This window comes from Polypterus senegalus, chromosome 10 (assembly GCF_016835505.1).
Source record: "Polypterus senegalus isolate Bchr_013 chromosome 10, ASM1683550v1, whole genome shotgun sequence".
In the NCBI taxonomy this organism is placed as follows: Eukaryota; Metazoa; Chordata; class Cladistia; order Polypteriformes; family Polypteridae; genus Polypterus; species Polypterus senegalus.
The window spans coordinates 69759167-69779315 of NC_053163.1; the positions used below are offsets into that span (position 1 = coordinate 69759167).

General features: G+C 37.1%; 1 protein-coding gene across 2 annotated transcripts in view; it reads right to left on the reverse strand.

Moving 5' to 3' along the window:
- si:ch211-26b3.4 (connector enhancer of kinase suppressor of ras 2) overlaps window positions 1-20149 on the reverse strand; it is a 615118-nt gene that overhangs the window by 57024 nt on the left and 537945 nt on the right. For both annotated transcript variants that reach the window (XM_039765942.1, XM_039765943.1), the window contains exons 16-18: window positions 18164-18336; window positions 16741-16814; window positions 10971-11042 (exon numbers count right to left, since the gene is read on the reverse strand). In XM_039765942.1, the coding sequence (XP_039621876.1) occupies window positions 10971-11042; window positions 16741-16814; window positions 18164-18336 (319 nt within the window). The remainder of the gene's footprint in view (window positions 1-10970; window positions 11043-16740; window positions 16815-18163; window positions 18337-20149) is intronic.

Consider the following 20149-nt stretch of genomic DNA (forward strand, 5'->3'; position numbering starts at 1 on the left):
CACTTAAAGGAAACGTATGAGAATTTGGAACTGTTGCTGAAGCATGTCCAGTATAGCACATACAACTGAAATATCTGTGGAGATCTTAAAGTTGTTGCTTTTTACTAGGACTGCAGCTCAGCTATACAAAGTACTGTTGTTTCATCTATGAATGGCATAGCCATGCCAAAGAGTCGCACTATTCTCGACAGAACTGGCCGTAAAAAGTTAGCTCCAGGACAGAAAAATGTGGCACTAAGATATTTTTGCTTCCTCTTCACATAAAAATGGGACTCATGAAGAATTACGTGAAAGCACTGAACAAGGAAGGTGAAGGTTTTCATTATTTAAGACAGATGTTCCCAAGAATAACTGACACCAAGCTCAAAGAGGGCATTTTTGTTGGCCCTCAGATCGGACATGTTATGAGTGACAAGTGGTTTAAAGATCTGTTAGCTGGGCCGGAAAAAATTGTCTGGAAAGCCTTCAAAGACGTTGACAATTTTCTGGGCAATTACAGAGCCCCAAACCACATTCAGCTGGTAGACAAATTTCTCAAAGCATACAAGACAATGAAGTGCAACATGTCACTCAAGATTCATTTCCTCCACTCACAATTGGACTTCTTCCCCACAAATCTCGGTGCGTGTCAGTGACGAACATGGTGAAAGGTTTCACCAGGACATTGCTATGATGGAGAAACGATACCAGGGCAACTGGAATCTGTCAATGCTTGCTGACTACTGTTGCATGCTGTACCATGATGCACCAGACATTGAATACGAAAGAAAATCAGGAGCAAAACACTTTTAATTCTGTTGAATTAAATAGCTTATGTGAAACATAAACGTGACTAAATACGTTATTTTCAGTAAACATATAAATGTCTATGTCTCAGAGTTCTTACGTGATGCAGTAAAGTCAAAACTATATTTGTGCTTACCCAGTAGGCACCTGTCACAATCAATAAAAACCTTTCAGGAAGCAAGAATTTTCAAAAAAATTGTTGTGCAGTGTAATACTGTACAATAATATAGAATAAAGTACATTAATTTATATAATACTAGCAAAATACCCGCGCTTCGCAGCGGCGAAGTACTGCCTTAAAATTTTTATTAAGAAGAAAATTAAACCTTTTTAAACTGAGGGAAAATATACCAATAATTATTTGTTAAGGATCTCTTTGTATACCACATTGTGAGTTCGGCCCTCTGGTTGTAATATGACCAAGCTGTACGCTGAGCTTACTCTTGAGCATGCAACGTACAGTTGGCCATGTGAAAAGTAATCTTGTTTCAAATCTCACAGCTTGGATTGCTGCTGTCATAATTGGTTTAAGTTTCATGGTTTGTTTCCATTACGACAGTATTTGTAGGACTTGTGTTGAAGAGACATTCAGCATCTTTCATCGATAACTTCAGATCCAGCTTTTGAGAGTTTAAACATTCATAAACATCGAAGTGTCCACTACTGAAATCGTCACCTGTGAATCTAAGATGTTTAAGAGGCATTGGCGGTTGTCCAAAGGTGTAAAATATTTGGCCATTTTGGTACACTTGAAAGCGACAACCGAACAATTCAGCGGCAGCCATCAACTCACATGCAGATGCATAGGTGAAGGGCTTAAGCATTTCACTCTTCTAGTGCTCCTGTGTAGTATAATTATCTCCTGTACCGTCATTAGTCCACACCTTGAACCTGTCCCAGTCATTCAATACATAAGACACAATGTTCCTCCGGATATCAAGAGTGAGCCTGATATGGCCGTGCAATATGTAACAAAGAGAATGGAAAAGGTAGGTGCCATCTATGGGCATGGAAACCACTCGGTAAGTGACAGTTCTTTGATCGATGGTGATCACCTCGAAAGACATGTTAATGGGTGTACGGTTGGAATGATAAAGGAAATGGGTACCTGAACAATGTAAAGTAAGTCTAAAATACCTACACAATAACTAGAATCGTAATAAATGAACAATAAAACAGCGGAGAAGCCGTGGATTAAATAAAAAGGCTGTAGTTATCAGCAGGGAGACGTGAATCCCGTGGCGAAGCAAGGAAAGGAATGAAGAGACCGGAGCGACGGACGGCCTTATATAGGCAGGCAGCCAACAACGTGAGAGGCGTTGGGATGGGGGACCCAACGCGGCCTCACACGGTGACCGAGCTGCAAGCTATGGACGTATATATGTACGTAAGTAGGATTCAATTAGCGTTGGGAACCCGCGTACCAAATTTCTTGAAGATGGGCCCATAAGTAACAAAGACCGTTGAAAAGTTCAATATGGCGGCCGACAGTGGCATCATACCACCGAAATAAGTACCAAATTTCAGCCTTCTACCTACACGGGAAGTTGGAGAATTAGTGACGTTGGAAAGTTCAATATGGCGGCTGACAGTGGCGTCATACCACCGAAATAAGTACGTACATTGGTTTTGGTTAGCGCAGGGAAGCCACCTACCAAATTTCGTGAAGATGGGGCCATAAATAAGAGTTCAACATGGCGAACGTTGTCAACCGTTATGATCGTTACGCATATAATTTCGAAATGAAACCTGCTTAACTTTTGTAAGTAAGCTGTAAGGAATGAGCCTGCCAAATTTCAGCCTTCTACCTACACGGGAAGTTGGAGAATTAGTGACGTTGGAAAGTTCAATATGGCGGCTGACAGTGGCGTCATACCACCGAAATAAGTATGCATACATTGGTTTTGGTTAGCGCAGGGAAGCCACCTACCAAATTTCGTGAAGATGGGGCCATAAATAAGAGTTCAACATGGCGAACGTTGTCAACCGTTATGATTGTTACGCATATAATTTCGAAATGAAACCTGCTTAACTTTTGTAAGTAAGCTGTAAGGAATGAGCCTGCCAAATTTCAGCCTTCTACCTACACGGGAAGTTGGAGAATTAGTGACGAGTCAGTGAGTGAGTCAGTCAGTGAGGGCTTTGCCTTTCATTAGTATAGATTTATTCTGAACACAACTAAATTTAGAGTAAAATTAACATGAAGTGGAATCAAATGAACCACAAGTAAACAAGCTGTATTGAAAGGCAGATTGGTACATGTATGGCTTTATGTGTCTGTCAATGAAAAGGTGACCTTTACATACGTAGATGTGTGTGTGTGTGTTCATTCCTTTCTCTTAATTACCAATAATGTGCTCTGCTAGGGCAAACAAACTATCAGCTATCTTAACTTGAGCATGGGAAAGGCACTATACAAATAAAATATATTATTATTATTACTATTATTAACTTACAAAGTTCTTTGAGCGTGTGTTTGTCTTTTTATTGTGTATTGCTTCTGTGTGGGCATCCATGTATATTTAAATAAATGATGTCTCCATAAAACTAAAGAATAAAAATCTCAAAAACTGTGCATAAATTTTGCAAATCAACAAGCCTGGTCCCATGACTATGTTGGGCAAACTGCAAAAATCCTGGTTACACTAAACAATTTCTACAGCAGTTATTGTTGGACAGTTTTTGAAGGATATGGGTTCTGAACCAAAGTTTAATAAAATGTTTGGACCTGGAGCCTATAACAAGACAAACACGGTGCAACTTTTTTGCGGAAGATAGTTACATTTTTTCGGAAGTTATTGTTTTATATAGGTCTCAGCGTTCAAGGCAGATATCTATTAAACCACTAGCTCTAAAATGTTTTATCTTTGCTGGTAGTGATATCCAGGAGTTCTAAACAACGCAAAAGACATATACTTATCTGACAGAAATTGTAATTTTAAAACATGAAAATCAATATTGATTTTAAATCAGGTAAAGGCACCATCCTAAAATTAAGTTTTCTCAATGTTTTCAACATCGTAGAATCAGAATCTGAATTTAACTCAATGATGAAACTGTGTTTGACCCCATTACCAAACTTCCATTTAAAGGAGTTTCCTTTAATATTAATTCATTGATTCATTTATTAGTCTTTATTATCATTGCACGTGTACAATGAAACTGGATTGTAGTCTATCAGCGCAAAGCAAAAGGGGATTATAAAAACTACAAGAATATACACATGTCACATATACAAGACATTTTTTACATTGTGCTGGTATTCATTTAATGTTTAATTTAAGGTGTTGCAATATGAGAAGCATTTAGTGCAGTTATGGCCTTTAAATTAAAATTGTTTTTTAATCTGTTTGTTCTTGGTTTTATTGTCCTAAAACAAGAGGGTGACCGAGATGGAATGGATCTTTAAATATGCTCTGGGCCTATTTTAAGGCAACATGATCTTCCAGGGATAGGAGAGGGCATACAATAATCTTCTGGATGGTGTTGACGACCCCCTGGAGCACTCAGTTTTTGAGTGAAATTATTCTTCTTGAGGATGCTCAGGAAGTGAAGTCTCTGTTGTGCCTTCTTTACCAACTTTGTGGTGTTAATGCTCCAAGTCAAGTGTTCCTTTATGTGAACATCCAGAAATGGGAAGTCTGAGACCCTCTCCACAAAGTCCACTCCAATGTAAATGAGCTGAATACCTGTTTCCTTCCTCCTAAAGTCAATGATCAACTCCTTGATTTTGGTGGTGTTAAGAACCAGATTATTGTCTCTGCACAACACAAACAGCTGCTTCACCTTGTCTCAATAAGCGGACTCATTCCCTCCAGAAATGTACCCGTCTACGGTGGAGTGTGTTGGGGTGAGTCATAGGTGTAGAGGGTGAAGAGAAGAGGACTCAGCACGCAGCCTAGTGGAGAAACATTGCCAAGGCTGAGGAGATGTGGGAGACTATTCTTAACCTCTTGGAGTGATTCGAGAGGAAGTCCGTAATTCAGAGGCAGATACTCCCAGGTCTTTTAATTTGGTCGCCAGTCTATGAGGGAGGATGGTATTAAATGCAGAGCTAAAGTTTACAAAGAGTAGCCTAGTGTAACTCCTCCATAGTTCCAAATGGTTTAGGATAGCAAGAAGAGTTGTGGCTATGGCATCCTCTGTAGTCTGTTGTGGAAAGCACAACTCTTAAAACTTAAAGGAAAAAAAATCTTTGGGTAATTTTAGACCTTTTTTAAAGGTTTGAAGTTGTGTGCCTTCATACATACAGTCCCTGATTTATGATATCAAATGCCAGCTTTAAAGCTGATAGGTCGAAGGTCCCGTAATAACAATTTTGATGTTGTACCAGGAATAACAAGGGTCTGATGATATCACATTGGCTGTCTGTCACTGTAAGGTTTGGGTTTGTAAGCACCCTGGGGTCCTGTTTAAGAGTGAAGTTAGAAAGGAGAATCAATGTATGCAGTATATAGCAGGTATAGTACTGGACGGTGGTGGAGGTGATTTAGTTTATTTTGCAATTCAGGCACTTAACATTTATTTTCTATTGCTTGCTCACCCATAAATGCAACAACAATTTAACTTTTACAACCTGAATGGCTGAACTTACAAAAATGTGGGCTGGTAGACCCTTACACGCAGCAGTGTCTGTAAATATTTCAAAATTAAAGACATTTGGGAATGTGTCTCTCTCCCAGTCATGCCAGCTTCCCTGACATTCTTATCTTCTTCCATCCTCTTTTATCTTTTTTACGATTACTTTCCTTTATGCAGTAGCCATTCAAGAACTGTTTTCAGTTTGTCTCTGTTTACACTGACAAAGAAAGCTTTTGTATACACCGTGGCGTAAAAGAGAAGGATTACTCTGTCCTTAACTGGCGCTTTCCTACTGTGATAAGTGTCTGTGTTTCATATTGCAGTTGCAGTGTGTGTTAAAAAAAAGTCACCTGGTTTTGTAGATACAGTTCAATGGTTGACTGATTTCTCTCTTTCCCCTCTCACTCTCCTCTTACTCTTTAACTTTACTGCCTTCTACATCCAACACACAAGGGAAATTTGTAGTTGCTGAAACAGAAATGTCACTTATGGGAACTATGGATGGCTGAGTAACCAAAAAAAAAGCACAAATAAACAGTGATAAAATGCATCACAAAACGGCTAGAACCAATATGTTGGGCATATAGCTGAATATCGTATTAAAAAGGACCTAATATGAACGTAAGACTCTTTCTATCAATGATACCAAAATGTAATTGAGAAAACAGAAAATGCAGCTGACCAAAGAAAACAAAGGAAATTTTAACAATTATATGATTAAGCAATGTTTAAGAAGAAACAGGAGGAGCAGTTCTTCATAGCCTTTGGATTTTATCCTACTATATGCCAATTGAAAAGTCATTTTTTAACACACTCTGTCTTTGCAGGGTAATTTTTTAATACATCTGACATGCAATGACACCAACTAACCCAATATTGCTGAAAGACGGGTTGTGATTAAAATTCAAAATTCTGAAGATTTTAATGGCATGCCGACTGACAGTGTTGGTACTGGTATGCTGTATGGGATGATCTGAGTGCTTTGCCAGAAGAGAAAAGTCACCATGGTGACCTTTACATATTAGGCTGACACCTTTACAACATCTGAGATACAATTGCTTACATTTATTTTGTTTTTTTGAATTGGAGCACAGGAAGGTGAAACGACTTGGTCAGAGTCACCCAGTGTCAGTAGCAGAATTTAAACAACTTCAGTGTCTGAAGTTCAAAGTCTTAATCGCTAAAAGAGTGTCTCACACAGTGGCTGGGTGAATTTAATGGGAAGTAGACTACAAACGTAAGGAGAGCGTGAGAGAAGGAGTGATCACCATAAGCAGAAATGAGTTGAAGGTAAATGTGAAATATAAATCGAAATTGCTGTCTTCCTCAAGAAACTCAGACACTGGCCAGGCACTGACAAAAGGAAATTCATTTAGTAGAGTGGAGATAAGAAAACAGCAGCACGATTATTGTAGATAAATAGACATGCACAATTCATAAAGGAACAGAAAATTGTGGGGTATCATAATTTCTCATCATGATGTTTGTTATAATATTGATTGTGTTAGTGCATCAAGAATCTCTTGCACTCATAAAACCTGATTTTGCACAGTGATTAATTGACATTTCATTTCTTTTCCTTTTTTCTAATTCACAATACCTTTAGATCAATGGTGACTAAGTGAGCATTCTAAAATATTAGCAAGGATTTTCTGGTGACCAGCTGCACTTTCTCCTCATTTTTTCTGTTTACTGTGATTACACATGACTGATTAACTTCTGTGTGAAGTTTGAATGGTTCTTCTAATGTCTGTCTGGCTTTCCCCCTGGTTACTCCAGTTCCCCTAACACATTCCAAAGAGTTACTGGTTAGGTTATCTGGTAATTCAAAACTGGCTCGGTGTGGGTATGGGCTTGAATGAGAAATGTGACGGACTTGGGCCTTGCCTACTATTGAGAGTTTACTTTATAACCTATCATAACACTCAACCTCATCATTGCTGACAGTATTCTTCCAGAAAATATTTATAGATATCTTAGAAGATGTTACCCTATTATTTTTCCAGTAATTTATCCCTTATCTTTAAAGCTACTTATTTGTTATTTTATGTGTCTTTTTGTAAAAATGAACATCTTTTTTTATTATTATTTATTAATTTTATTACAATCAATACATAGCAATCAAGTTTTTACAAAAAAAAAGAATTATGCTAAGAACAGATCGATCCCCACCCTTGAGAGAGAGAGCAAGCCAAACGGTGTAAAATTTAAGGCTTTTAAAAATACCTAAATCAACAAATTCTCTGTGCTTTATAAAATCATTTCAAAATATTACTGATTAGATCCTGCCATGTTTTGAAAAAAGTCTGCACAGATCCTCTAACTGAGTATTTGATTTTTTCCAATTTTAAATAATATAACACATCAGTTTCCCACTGACTTAAAAGAGGAGAGTTTGGGTTCTTCCAGTTTATCAGAATAAGTCTGCGTGCCAACAGTGTAGTGAATGCAATCACAATTTGTTTGTCTTTCTCCACTTTAAGACCCTCTGGAAGAACCCCAAACACAGCTGTTAATGGGTTAGGAGGGATTGTGAGTCCAAGACTGTCTGAGAGGTAATTAAAATTTTTGTCCAGAATAATGTTAATTTGGAGCAGGCCCAGAACATGTGACCCAGTGAGGCTGGGGCTTGATTGCAGCGTTCACAGGTTGGATCATGCCCTGGAAACATTTTGGAGAGTTTTAGTCGAGACAGATGTGCTCGATATATAATTTTAAGTTGTATAATTGTATGCTTTGCATATGGAGCTTGAGTGAATTCTCTGCATTGCTACTTTCCACTCCTTTTCTGATATATTAATTGAGAGATCATTTTCCCAGTGTCCTCTTGGATCTTTGAAAGGAAGGGATTGTAAAAGGATTTTATATATTGTAGAGATGGAGTCTAACTCCTTGAAATTGAGCAATAATTTTCCAGCGTGGATGAGGGTGCAAGATGAGGAAAATCTGGAAGGTTCTGTTTAACAAAGTTCCTGATTTGAAGATAGTGAAAGAAATTTGTAGCTGGAATGTTAAATTTGGAATGTAATTGTTCATAGGATGCAAAGGCGTTGTCTATATAAAGATCTCTAAGCAAGTTAATTCCAAATTTTTCCAGATATTAAAAACTGCATATGTTTGTGAGGTTGAAAGAGGTGGTTCTTTTGCAGGGTGCCACAGAAAGAAGCTTCTCCGTCTTAAAATGCTTTCTACATTGGTTCCAGATTCTAAGTGAGTGGAGCACAATTGGGTTATTAGTGTATTGCCGATAGCGTGTGTTTATTGGAGCACAAAGCAAGGAATACAAAGAAGTACTGCAGGATTTTACTTCTATTGCGGTCCATGCCTGTGTATGTTCTTCTATTTGTGTCCAGGTTCTTATCGACTGTATATTTGCGCCCAGTAATAAAACTGGAAGTTAGGTAGAGCCATGCCGCCTTCTGCCTTTTGTCTTTGTAGGGTCGCTCTTTTGATGCGTGGATGTTTAGAATTCCAAATAAATGAGGTTATTGTTGAATCTAATTGCTTAAAGAACGATTTATTAATGTATATTGGTATGTTTTGAAATAAAAAGGAGCTTAGGAAGAATATTCATCTTAACAGTGTTAATTCTTCCAGCTAGTGTGAGATGAAGGGTTGACCATCTATGCAAGTCTTGTTTAATTTTTTCCATGCAGACGACGAAATTTTGTTGATAAAGAGCTTTATGTTTACTTGTGATGTTTACCCCGAGGTATTTAAACTGTTCTGCAATGATAAAAGGAAGGGTGTCTAATCTAATATTATATGCTTGAGAATTCACGGAAAGAGTACACTTTTATTCAGATTAATTCTGAGACCAGAGAGCTTTTGAAATTCTGTGAGTGCTGCTAAGACTGCAGGCACAGAATTTTCTGGGTCCGATATATACAGTACCATGTCATCTGCATATAATGAGATTTTCTGTTCCAGTCCTTCTCTGCTAATCCCCTTTATCTGATCAGTATTTCGACAATGTATTGCCAGTGGTTCAATGGCAATTGCAAACAGCAGTGGTGACAAAGGGCATCCTTGTCTTGTGCCACGTTCTAGTTTAAAGTAGTCTGAGCAAATGTTATTGATGCAAACTGAAGCTTCTGGGTTAGTATACAGTAATTTAATCCATGCACAAATGTTGGGCCAAACCCAAACTTCTCCAAAATAGTAAAAGGTATTTCCATTCAATCATGTCGAATGCTTTTCTGCATCCAATGATAATAATATTTCTGGGGTGTTTGATTTAGTTGGTGAGTATATTACATTAAACAGGCGTCGAAGATTTGAAGATAAGTGTCGGCCCCTAATAAATCCAGTTTGGTCTTGTGATATTACTGAGGGAGCACTTTCTCCATCCTTCTAGCTATGATTTTAGAAGTATTTTAACGTCGTTATTCAGAAGTGAAATTGGTCTGTATGATGCACATTGTAATAAGTCCTTATTTTGTTTTGGAAGACAGTGATTAGTGCTTGGCGAAGGGTTTGTGGAAGAGATTGGTTATCTCTGGCTTCTGTAAATGTTGCTAATAGGAGGGGAGCTAGCTGAGCGGAGAATTTCTTGTAAAACTCTGCAGGGTAGCCGTCAGGGCCTGCTGCTTTTCCACCTTGGAGTGACTTTATAGCATCCAGTAATTCTGATAATGACAGAGGTTTATCGAGTTCCTCCACACTAAAAGCGTCAATTTGTGGTATCTGTAATTTATCCAGAAATGCATTAGATTGTATATTGTCTTCTTTAAACTCAGTAGTATATAGGGATTTATAGTAGTCTCTAAAAGTGTACATTATATTTTTGTGTTCGATGATTTTATCTCCGTTCGTGTTAGTAATTACGAGATTGCGTTGCGTACATCTTGCTTGTGAATTTGTTGCGCTAAAAGCTTATTAGCTTTCTCTCCATGTTCATAATAATGATGTCTGGATTTGTAAATTAGTTGTTCGGTTTCTTTAGTTGTCAAGAGGTTTAATTCTGAATGTAGAGCCTGCCTCCTCTTATGTAGAGTCTCGCTTGGTAGTCTGGCATGTTCTTCATCTATTTTAGTAATTTCGCTTTTTATCTCTGCTACTTTCTTCGCTTCGGATTTATTTCTGTGGGAAAGATATGAGATAATCTGTCCTCTTAAGAAGGCCTTAAGAGTTTCCCAGAGTATTCCTGCAGAGATCTCAGGGGATGTATTTGTCTCTAGAAAGCATGAAAAAATGAACATCTTAAATAACATTCACTTTGCATTGGCACAAAGCACGCAGAGACTGCTTGTTGATGTTGACTATAAAACAACAGTAAGTTGGTTTATTTCACTTCCTTTAGAAGTGTTTGATAGAAAAACTAAATGGTCCCCCTTTTTTCAAGGGGGTTAGCCCAATTGTGCACAAATGATACAAACTCTTTTCAAACAGATTTTGTTCATGGTGCAGTTAAATGCAAAATGTGTTGAACTGAAGAAAAGAGGATGGAAAGAAATGTGATTTATTAATCCAAAGCACACAACTTCTCAGTGGAGCAGTAAATGCCAGGCATGTTTGGTACAATATTTTTGAAAAACACAGAGCTGAATGTAAAGGTTAGGAGGCAGCAGCATGAGAAGATTTGCCGCAAAAGATGCAAGTACCTGTTCATTTCTTCTAAGCAATCCGTGGCAAAAAAGAAACTTTTGATTTTTGGGTGGCAGGCTTTAAAGGCACTGTAAATAAAATGGAAACAAAACTATTAGAAGGGATTCAAGACTGGACAAGCATTTACATTTCCAATACAATCACTGTTCAACTCATAATAAGTACAAAAACATTTCATAAATGTTGTAAAATAAATACATGAAATTGTACATTCAACAAATAAAAACATGTTAGCAATAAATACTTGGCCAAGACAGGATCCATGACCAATTAGTGCAAAGCAAGAGTTTACTTTCCAGAGGTTTTGAGTCCATGTCAGCATGGATCCTCATTCACCTTTATACAAAAACAACGTCTCCCAAAATGTATGCTTATGAAAGGTTTTAATTATTTTCTTAACTACAAATTCAAACTCATTGTATCTGATCACTGAACTCTGCAAAAACGGTATATGTTTGTAAAATTAAAGTAATAGCTACTCGAGTGTGCTTTAAAATAATCTGTTTGGCTCAAAAGAATAAAGTAGATAAATTAATAGGGGCTTGGATAATGACAACACACAATATGCCTGTTATTGTAACTAGTCTCTAATAAATGGACCTGTGTTTGTGGAACTCATCAATATCTAGGATTGCTTACTCTGTTGTAGTTTCATCGGCCTCACATTAGTTGAAGAATTTCACCCCTAGTATCGACTCTGGTCATGTGTTGGCCACTTTCATGTCTCTCCCCAGCTAATGTACAACTAATACATGCACAGGTAAGATCTTAGTTAATGAAGTTTCTCAAGTTATTTAAGTATACATAAAAGACTTATCTTAATAGTATGTGCCCATTTCATTTAACTCATTGTTCTATTTGCACACAATATTTTCGCCTGTAGACCCTCAAACATTATATATACTGTATATATACAATATAGTATGTGGCATTGCAAACGAAATCTTCTAACAAACATTCTCATGTTATTTGTCTATGTGGACTTGAAGTAATTTCACAGTTAATTCAATATTTTAAAATAAATGCTAACATGGGAGATAAAAAGAATAGTACAAAATATAGAGTCAGTTTTAATGGCTTAGCCGTCTCATACTTAAAATACTTTATCATGGAGTCAGAGAGTGGTGACATGGTTTATGTTGATTTGACATACAAGTATGACTTTCATTGTACTCTGTTACTATTATTATTACTAATACTGCTACTACTTCCCACTATGTTTTCTCTCCTGTTATTTAAGAAAATACAGATATACTGTAGAACTCCCACCCTAATAAGTGTCTGTGTAGAATGTGCTTGTGTCTAATGGTACACCTAAAAAGTTGTTTAAGATAGGATTCTTGTTAATTCCAAATTGCCCATGGGTGAGTGGCAGTGTGAATGGGTGAGAGAGGTGGTCCTGTGATAGAGTAGTGCCCAGAACTACCAGGATTGCCTCCACCTCTCTACAACCCTGAATCACAATATGTTATTAAGGCACTTGTATATCATCTTTGCCCCCACGTTTGGTGCCATGCTGACATTGCTTTCTCTCCACTTTTGCTCGGAAAAGCTCAAGCTTCTGGAAAAAAATGTGTGTAAAAATATGCTATGTGTGACTGAGTGTGTATTAAGGAGGGGAAGAATGCATCTATAGATGACACATCTCCAAGAAAGGCAACACAATTTGCAATTTTAATTGTTTTTGCATTAAGAACATTGGTGCTGCAAAATTTCTTAAATCAACTTAAATTCTTTTTAAGACCTTAAAAATATACATGCTATTTACAAGTTACATAAATAAGAATAGTCCACAGATTGTTATTTGCTCATTATTATTTCAGTATTTAGTATATCTAAAACAAACTAGCACAGTTCTTTTAACATAACTGGAAATGATCAAGCAAGTGAATTATTACACAAAATTAAAAGAAATCAACATATGTACCCATCTTGTTGGTAGTCCAATTATACATGTAGAGATTTAGTTTACTTTTCTTTGTCTTGTTGATGATTTTGTTGAGCATTAAGACCAATTTTAAAGAATGGTGCAATACCAAATCTCCCTATGCATACAGTTTTATTTCTCCCACATTGAACAACTTTGCACCCTTTGTATCAGGGAACATCTCTTTAACAAAAATATGTGGATGTCATCATTGGATTTATATAAATGGTGTCGACTTCCTTTGTAGAGAACTCACTCGCCAACAAAGTTGCTGTCAGTAAAAAATCTACTAAATGTCAGATCTGGTTGAGAAGCTGTGATAGTGGCTATATCTTTGGAGAAGCACTTCCAGAAATGCTCACTATAGGGGGATATCACTGTCAAACCCCAGCTAGTAACCAGTGCAAGCATCAAATCTTTATAAAGTAAAACTTTATTCTCACAAAATGCACTTCAATACCAATAAAACAATATGGAGAACAAGAAGCAAAGGAATTGCCCTAAAAACACTAAGACAATCTAATGCAAACAAAGTCCCAATACAGCAATCTAGAAATGAAATCAAACACAGGGCATGAAGGTCGTAATTCCAAAATAAACCAACAGCACAAGCATAGCAAAAATACATTTAACTCCCTAACATATGCACAATGAAAAAGAGGGAGCCGTGGAAGGCCCTGTGGATTTAAATGGCCGAGGTCAGTTTCTGGTGGCGATTATCATCTTGGAGTACAACCCACCAAATATATGGAACATAAGAAAGGCAGCTTACAGTATATGAGGAGACAAAACCAAAAAAATAAATCAACATAAATCAAAGAATCAAAAATGAAAAAAGAGGCATAAAACATGAATTTGAACTCCAGCCAATGAGCAGTGATGACTCAGGCGCCGCCGCGAATGGTAGCCTTTCCAGCAGCTCCATGTACAACTTTATTTTTCTACCTTTCTCTCTATTTTACTGATCACTCCTATTACTTTCTTTTATGTGGCCTCATTCCCTGGACTCTTTTTACTACTTTTTGTGCATTTCACCTTGGGATTAATAAAGTATCTATCTTTCTATCTATCTACAGTGGTGTGAAAAACTATTTGCCCCCTTCCTGATTTCTTATTCTTTTGCATGTTTGTCACACAAAATGTTTCTGATCATCAAACACATTTAACCATTAGTCAAATATAACACAAGTAAACACAAAATGCAGTTTTTAAATGATGGTTTTTATTATTTAGGGAGAAAAAAAAAATCCAAACCTACATGGCCCTGTGTGAAAAAGTAATTGCCCCCTTGTTAAAAATAACCTAACTGTGGTGTATCACACCTGAGTTCAATTTCCGTAGCCACCCCCAGGCCTGATTACTGCCACACCTGTTTCAATCAAGAAATCACTTAAATAGGAGCTGCCTGACACAGAGAAGTAGACCAAAAGCACCTCAAAAGCTAGACATCATGCCAAGATCCAAAGAAATTCAGGAACAAATGAGAACAGAAGTAATTGAGATCTATCAGTCTGGTAAAGGTTATAAAGCCATTTCTAAAGCTTTGGGACTCCAGCGAACCACAGTGAGAGCCATTATCCACAAATGGCAAAACCATGGAACAGTGGTGAACCTTCCCAGGAGTGGCCGGCCAACCAAAATTACCTCAAGAGCGCAGAGATGACTCATCCGAGAGGTCACAAAAGACCCCAGGACAACGTCTAAAGAACTGCAGGCCTCACTTGCCTCAATTAAGGTCAGTGTTCACGACTCCACCATAAGAAAGAGACTTTGCCAAGACTTTTGGGAAAATACCTTGTGGATTGATGAGACAAAAGTTGAACTTTTTGGAAGGCAAATGTCCCGTTACATCTGGCGTAAAAGGAACACAGCATTTCAGAAAAAGAACATCATACCAACAGTAAAATATGGTGGTGGTAGTGTGATGGTCTGGGGTTGTTATGCTGCTTCAGGACCTGGAAGGCTTGCTGTGATAGATGGAACCATGAATTCTACTGTCTACCAAAAAATCCTGAAGGAGAATGTCCGGCCATCTGTTCGTCAACTCAAGCTGAAGCGATCTTGGGTGCTGCAACAGGACAATGACACAAAACACACCAGCAAATCCACCTCTGAATGGCTGAAGAAAAACAAAATGAAGACTTTGGAGTGGCCTAGTCAAAGTCCTGACCTGAATCCAATTGAGATGCTATGGCGTGACCTTAAAAAGGCGGTTCATGCTAGAAAACCCTCAAATAAAGCTGAATTACAACAATTCTGCAAAGATGAGTGGGCCAAAATTCCTCCAGAGCGCTGTAAAAGACTCATTGCAAGTTATCGCAAACACTTGATTGCAGTTATTGCTGCTAAGGGTGGCCCAACCAGTTATTAGGTTCAGAGGGCAATTACTTTTTCACACAGGGCCATGTAGGTTTGGATTTTTTTTTCTCCCTAAATAATAAAACCATCATTTAAAAACTGCATTTTGTGTTTACTTGTGTTATATTTGACTAATGGTTAAATGTGTTTGATGATCAGAAACATTTTGTGTGACAAACATGCAAAAGAATAAGAAATCAGGAAGGGGGCAAATAGCTTTTCACACCACTGTATCTATCTATCTATCTATCTATCTGAACTATTGTTGCTGCCATACTCCTTCGAGCACTAGTATAAAAGTTTTGATTTGTAGGTTTCATGTCAGAATTGAGTTGTTTAAACCCCATTATACTTAGTGTGAAAGTTGTTTGACAAGCTTTACATCTAGATTCAACATTTGGTTGCTGATGCCGACCAGTATTTGTTTAGTTATTTTTCATGAAATTTGCATTTTCCCATTTTTGCAGGCCTGCTTAGCTCAGCATACAGATTAAAGCAGGACATATATAACATTAATACGTGGGAAAAAACATAATTGAAAAAAACAAAATAGGACAAACTGAGTTATATTGAGGTTGATGAGTATTCAGTTACTCTTTGGATATGATCTCACAATTTCTTTCCTCTTAAAAGAAAAAATAAGACACTTCCAAAAAATTTATGATCTTAAATTTGGAAAATCTATTTTTAGGTATTTTAAGACTTTTTAAAAATCTGCAGGAACCCTGAAGAAGTGTGCAAGAAAAAAATAACCACACATAATATATGATCCTTTAACAAAGTAGAACAGAAAATATTGCGGTCCAGAAGAATCTTACCTTAGCAAATCATATTATGCATGTGGAATCTCAACCCAAAAATGCCTACTTTGAACAACAGTTTGCTGGAAATGTATTTTTTTTTTAAATAAGATCATCTGCACTTTCTATCTTGAATTCTTCTGGCAAGTCTATTTCACTTTTTTCAACTCTGCATTATTTATTAAGTTGTTTTGTTTACTTTATTTACAAAATAACAGAGACTTAGAATATTTAAAAGGAGTGTGAGGACAGTATATTGACTTTCAGAAGGACACTTTAAGAGAGTGTACATAGCCAAAAACATACAAATGGTGACTAATGTAGTGTAGGTTATATGTCCCTATACATTCTAAGGTTTTCAGCAAGTTATACTGTGTCCTTATCACTGAGATATTTTATCATCCTGGTGTACTTTGTATTCTGATAAAGAACACTGCAAGTGAATTGATAACTGAGCTTGGATGGGTTTGGCCGAGCACAAAGTCTTCCATTGAATTCTGGCAGCATATATCACAGAAAGAGAAAAAAAATGACGTAAAATACCCAGGGAGGCAATGACACGGTTGATGCTCATCTTCAAGCCTTTTCTTTGAAACAAAATTTAACTGTGCTTGGTAGCCAAATACTCAATGCTGGCATCCTAAATTTTTAAGAGCACATGATGAAAGATGTTACACTTACAATTTCCTTCGGCATTCAATGGCTCTGTCTATCCTGAACTCTGGGAGGCTGATAAAACCTTCTGCCTTCTCATCCTAAGACACAAAGAAAGGGAGAGGGAGATAGAGATAGATGAAAAACATACAGATCGTTACAAATAGCCTGTCACATTAAAAATGAAGGATGCAATGCATGCTCAAATTTTGTAGCTAAATCTACTGCCCTTGCACTCCTTTTTATTTCATTGTATGCCACTGTTTTATAAGCAGGGAGTGGAAAGCCACTTATTTTTATTAACTGCTTCTTGTGGTTGCCAGAGAAAAAAAAATGTATTAGCTTTCGGCTCTCTAATAGCTTTTAAAAGTTGAAGCACTTAAGCATGCAGCAGAATATAAGCTAAACAGAAAACTTGCTTCGCGTTGCAAAATACAGCTGAATTTGTAAGAAATTAAGTCACTCTTTGCTTTCTTTAAAGTTTGCATATTTTGAATAGGAGATATTGGGTAACTTTAAAATGACGAGAATTTAAGCATGAATTCTTAAGGCGTGTACTAGTATGTCTATAAGTGAACTTTCTCTATTAACAGTTCTTGTTAAATGTTCCTGCATGGGTGCCAGGGCCACAAAATGTCAAGACAATCAAGAAGATATAAGGTTTGCTTACTGATGTCATACTGTTTCTTACCATTACAATGCAGAATTAACAGGTGCTCTTTGGACACACGACCACAAGTGACATGCATCCAGAGAGAGCAGTAGAATAAGCAAATGTGTTTCAAAAAAGACAGAGTGAAAATGTCTTGAAAAGATGGAAAAGTGGAAGGTAACATAAAAGAGTTGTGCGTGTGACAGAAGTGGATCAGCTGTCCAAGCTGTGGCGTATGAAGGTGTCCTTAAAAGCAAAAGTGATTTTTGATGTTATATATTCATTTTTTTCTCTGCTTCAACTTGAAAGGGTTTCATGAAAATTGTAGTAAGCAAATATTTCAGTGCACAAGCTACTGGAAGAAGCAAGCAATAGATATTTATAATTTTATACAGCACAAAAAACACTAGGGCGGCACGGAGGCACAGTGGTAACGCTACTGCCTCGCAGTAAGGAGACCTGGGTTCCCTTCCCGGGTCCTCCCTGCGTGGAGTTTGCATGTTCTCCCAGTGTCTGCGTGGGTTTCCTCTGAGTCCTCCAGTTTCCTCCCATAGTCCAAAGGCATGCAGGTTAGGTGCATTGGTGATCCTAAATTGTCCCTAGTGTGTGCTTGGTGTGTGCGTGTGTGTGTGTGTGTGCCCTGTGGTGGGCTGGTGCCCTGTCTGCGGTTTGTTCCTGTCTTGCACCCTGTACCAGCTGGGATGACAAGAAAAACTACTTGTTCCCACACATGCAAAATGTAGGTCTTTTTAAATATTATATTATCGAAGCAATATGACAAGAAAGGCAAATGCTTACATTTTGATTTGTGTACCAGTACAGGGATGAATCTTTCAGGATAAACCAATACTTCTTCCACTTTTGAGTAAAGTAGCCCTTGGCATCTTTCTTTTTCCACAGCCATCCTTCACAGTCACCATGGCCCAAATCTTTGCAAGAGATCCTCCGCCGGCTACCGCTGGTCAGAGAGCCTTCATGTTAAAAGAAAATGGTAGCATTCAATCACAACACTTCCCTTAAGGGTAAGTTTAACCTTTTATTTTCATCAAAATGTAAACTGATCTTGTTTAAAAGTAGATATCTAAGTCATGATAAGAATACAAACATTAAAGCAATTTTCTTAATATAATAATTAAACAACATATTTTTTATAAATTGCTCTTGACATTAATTCATTGCAAATGAGTGTTAAGCAGACCATTGGTAAGTACAGAGTAAAGTTAGTTGCAAATACATGGTACATATTAAAGATGAACATTTTGGAGACAACAGAGAAAGAAATAAGCAAAAACCTTATTATCACACAATTCCTAAATCTCCTGTGGGTCTGTTGTTCCTAAATAAAGTAAAATATCTAACAGACCCTAGCCAAATGATCATTTAGTCTAACTTATCCCCCTCTTATGCACTTTTTTGTGGGAAAGAATATTTACATGTATTAGTGTGGAAGGAAGAAAGTAGCAGTGTTCTCTAGGACTTTGTCAAAAAGATAGTCTTCAACCAGGCATGGGTCTCCTACATGCTAGTCTATTCAATCAATCAATCAACATTTATTTATATAGCACATATTCATACAAAAAAAATGTAGCTCAAAGTGCTTTACAAAATGAATAGAAAAATAGAAGACACAATAAAAAATAAACATAAGTCAACATTAATTAACATAGAATAAGTAAGGTCCGATGGCCAGGGTGGACAGAAAAACAAAAAACTCCAAAGGCTGGAGAAAAAAATAAAATCTGTAGGGGTTCCAGACCAAGAGACCGCCCAGTCCCCTCTGGGCAATCTACCTAACATAAGTCACAGTCCTCTTTGTATTTAGGGTTTTCATGGAATGACCTGATGATGATGGTCACGTAGACTTCTGGCTTTCAGTCCATCAATGTTGGTGCATCACTATTGAATCTTTGGTGAAAATCCAAAAGTTGGACAAAGTCTCAGTCAAAGCCTTTTCTGAGTTGTCACCAAACTAAACCTTCCCCTGATTCTTTTCCATCTGCTCTAATATTCTTTATACTCAGTATATATTTTTATTTTTATTATGAGGTTTAACACAAAGCTATCATGGTTGTTTTTTGTAGCTGATACTGATTTTTTGTGAATCTGTGTGCACTGTTGTTATTTATGGTGGTGGTGTGCTGACTTTACCCTTCCTGCCACTTTCAGCTCTTGTGACTATTTATTTCTGAGGTAACAAGTTATACTCATTGAAATTCACCTGTTGGTATACAGTATGTATATTCTGTAGTTATTGTATGGTTTTCTAGTTTATAAAGTCATCTTATAGTTGTATATTATGTGTAGGTGTTCTGGACATATACTACATGAAGATAATTATATCAGAACTGAACTAAATTTGCGAAGTACTAATAGAGAGATTACACTTCTATAATAGACCGAAGGGATCTTCGGAGTTCTAGTTGCTGTTAATTAGAAAATATGCAGATACAGTATTTCACATCACAGATGAGCATTAAAAGTACACAGAAACATAAAGTAATGTTATACGTTTAGTGTTTGTCTCATTATAATACTCCTATACATTAAGAAAGAGAAAAGGATTAGACCAATTTGATGTTTGTTGTACTGTACTGGATTTAACTGAAGTGTGACGTCCTGACAACCCTAGATACTGTTCAGATTACCTACTGGTATATAACAAGAGAGAACCTGCCAATCTGTTTAGGCCACAGCATTCCTTAACACTGTCATTTTTAACCCATTTTAGAAGATGAATTAAAAAAGATTGTGAGGGCCAGCATGTTGGAGATTTAAGTTAAAGAG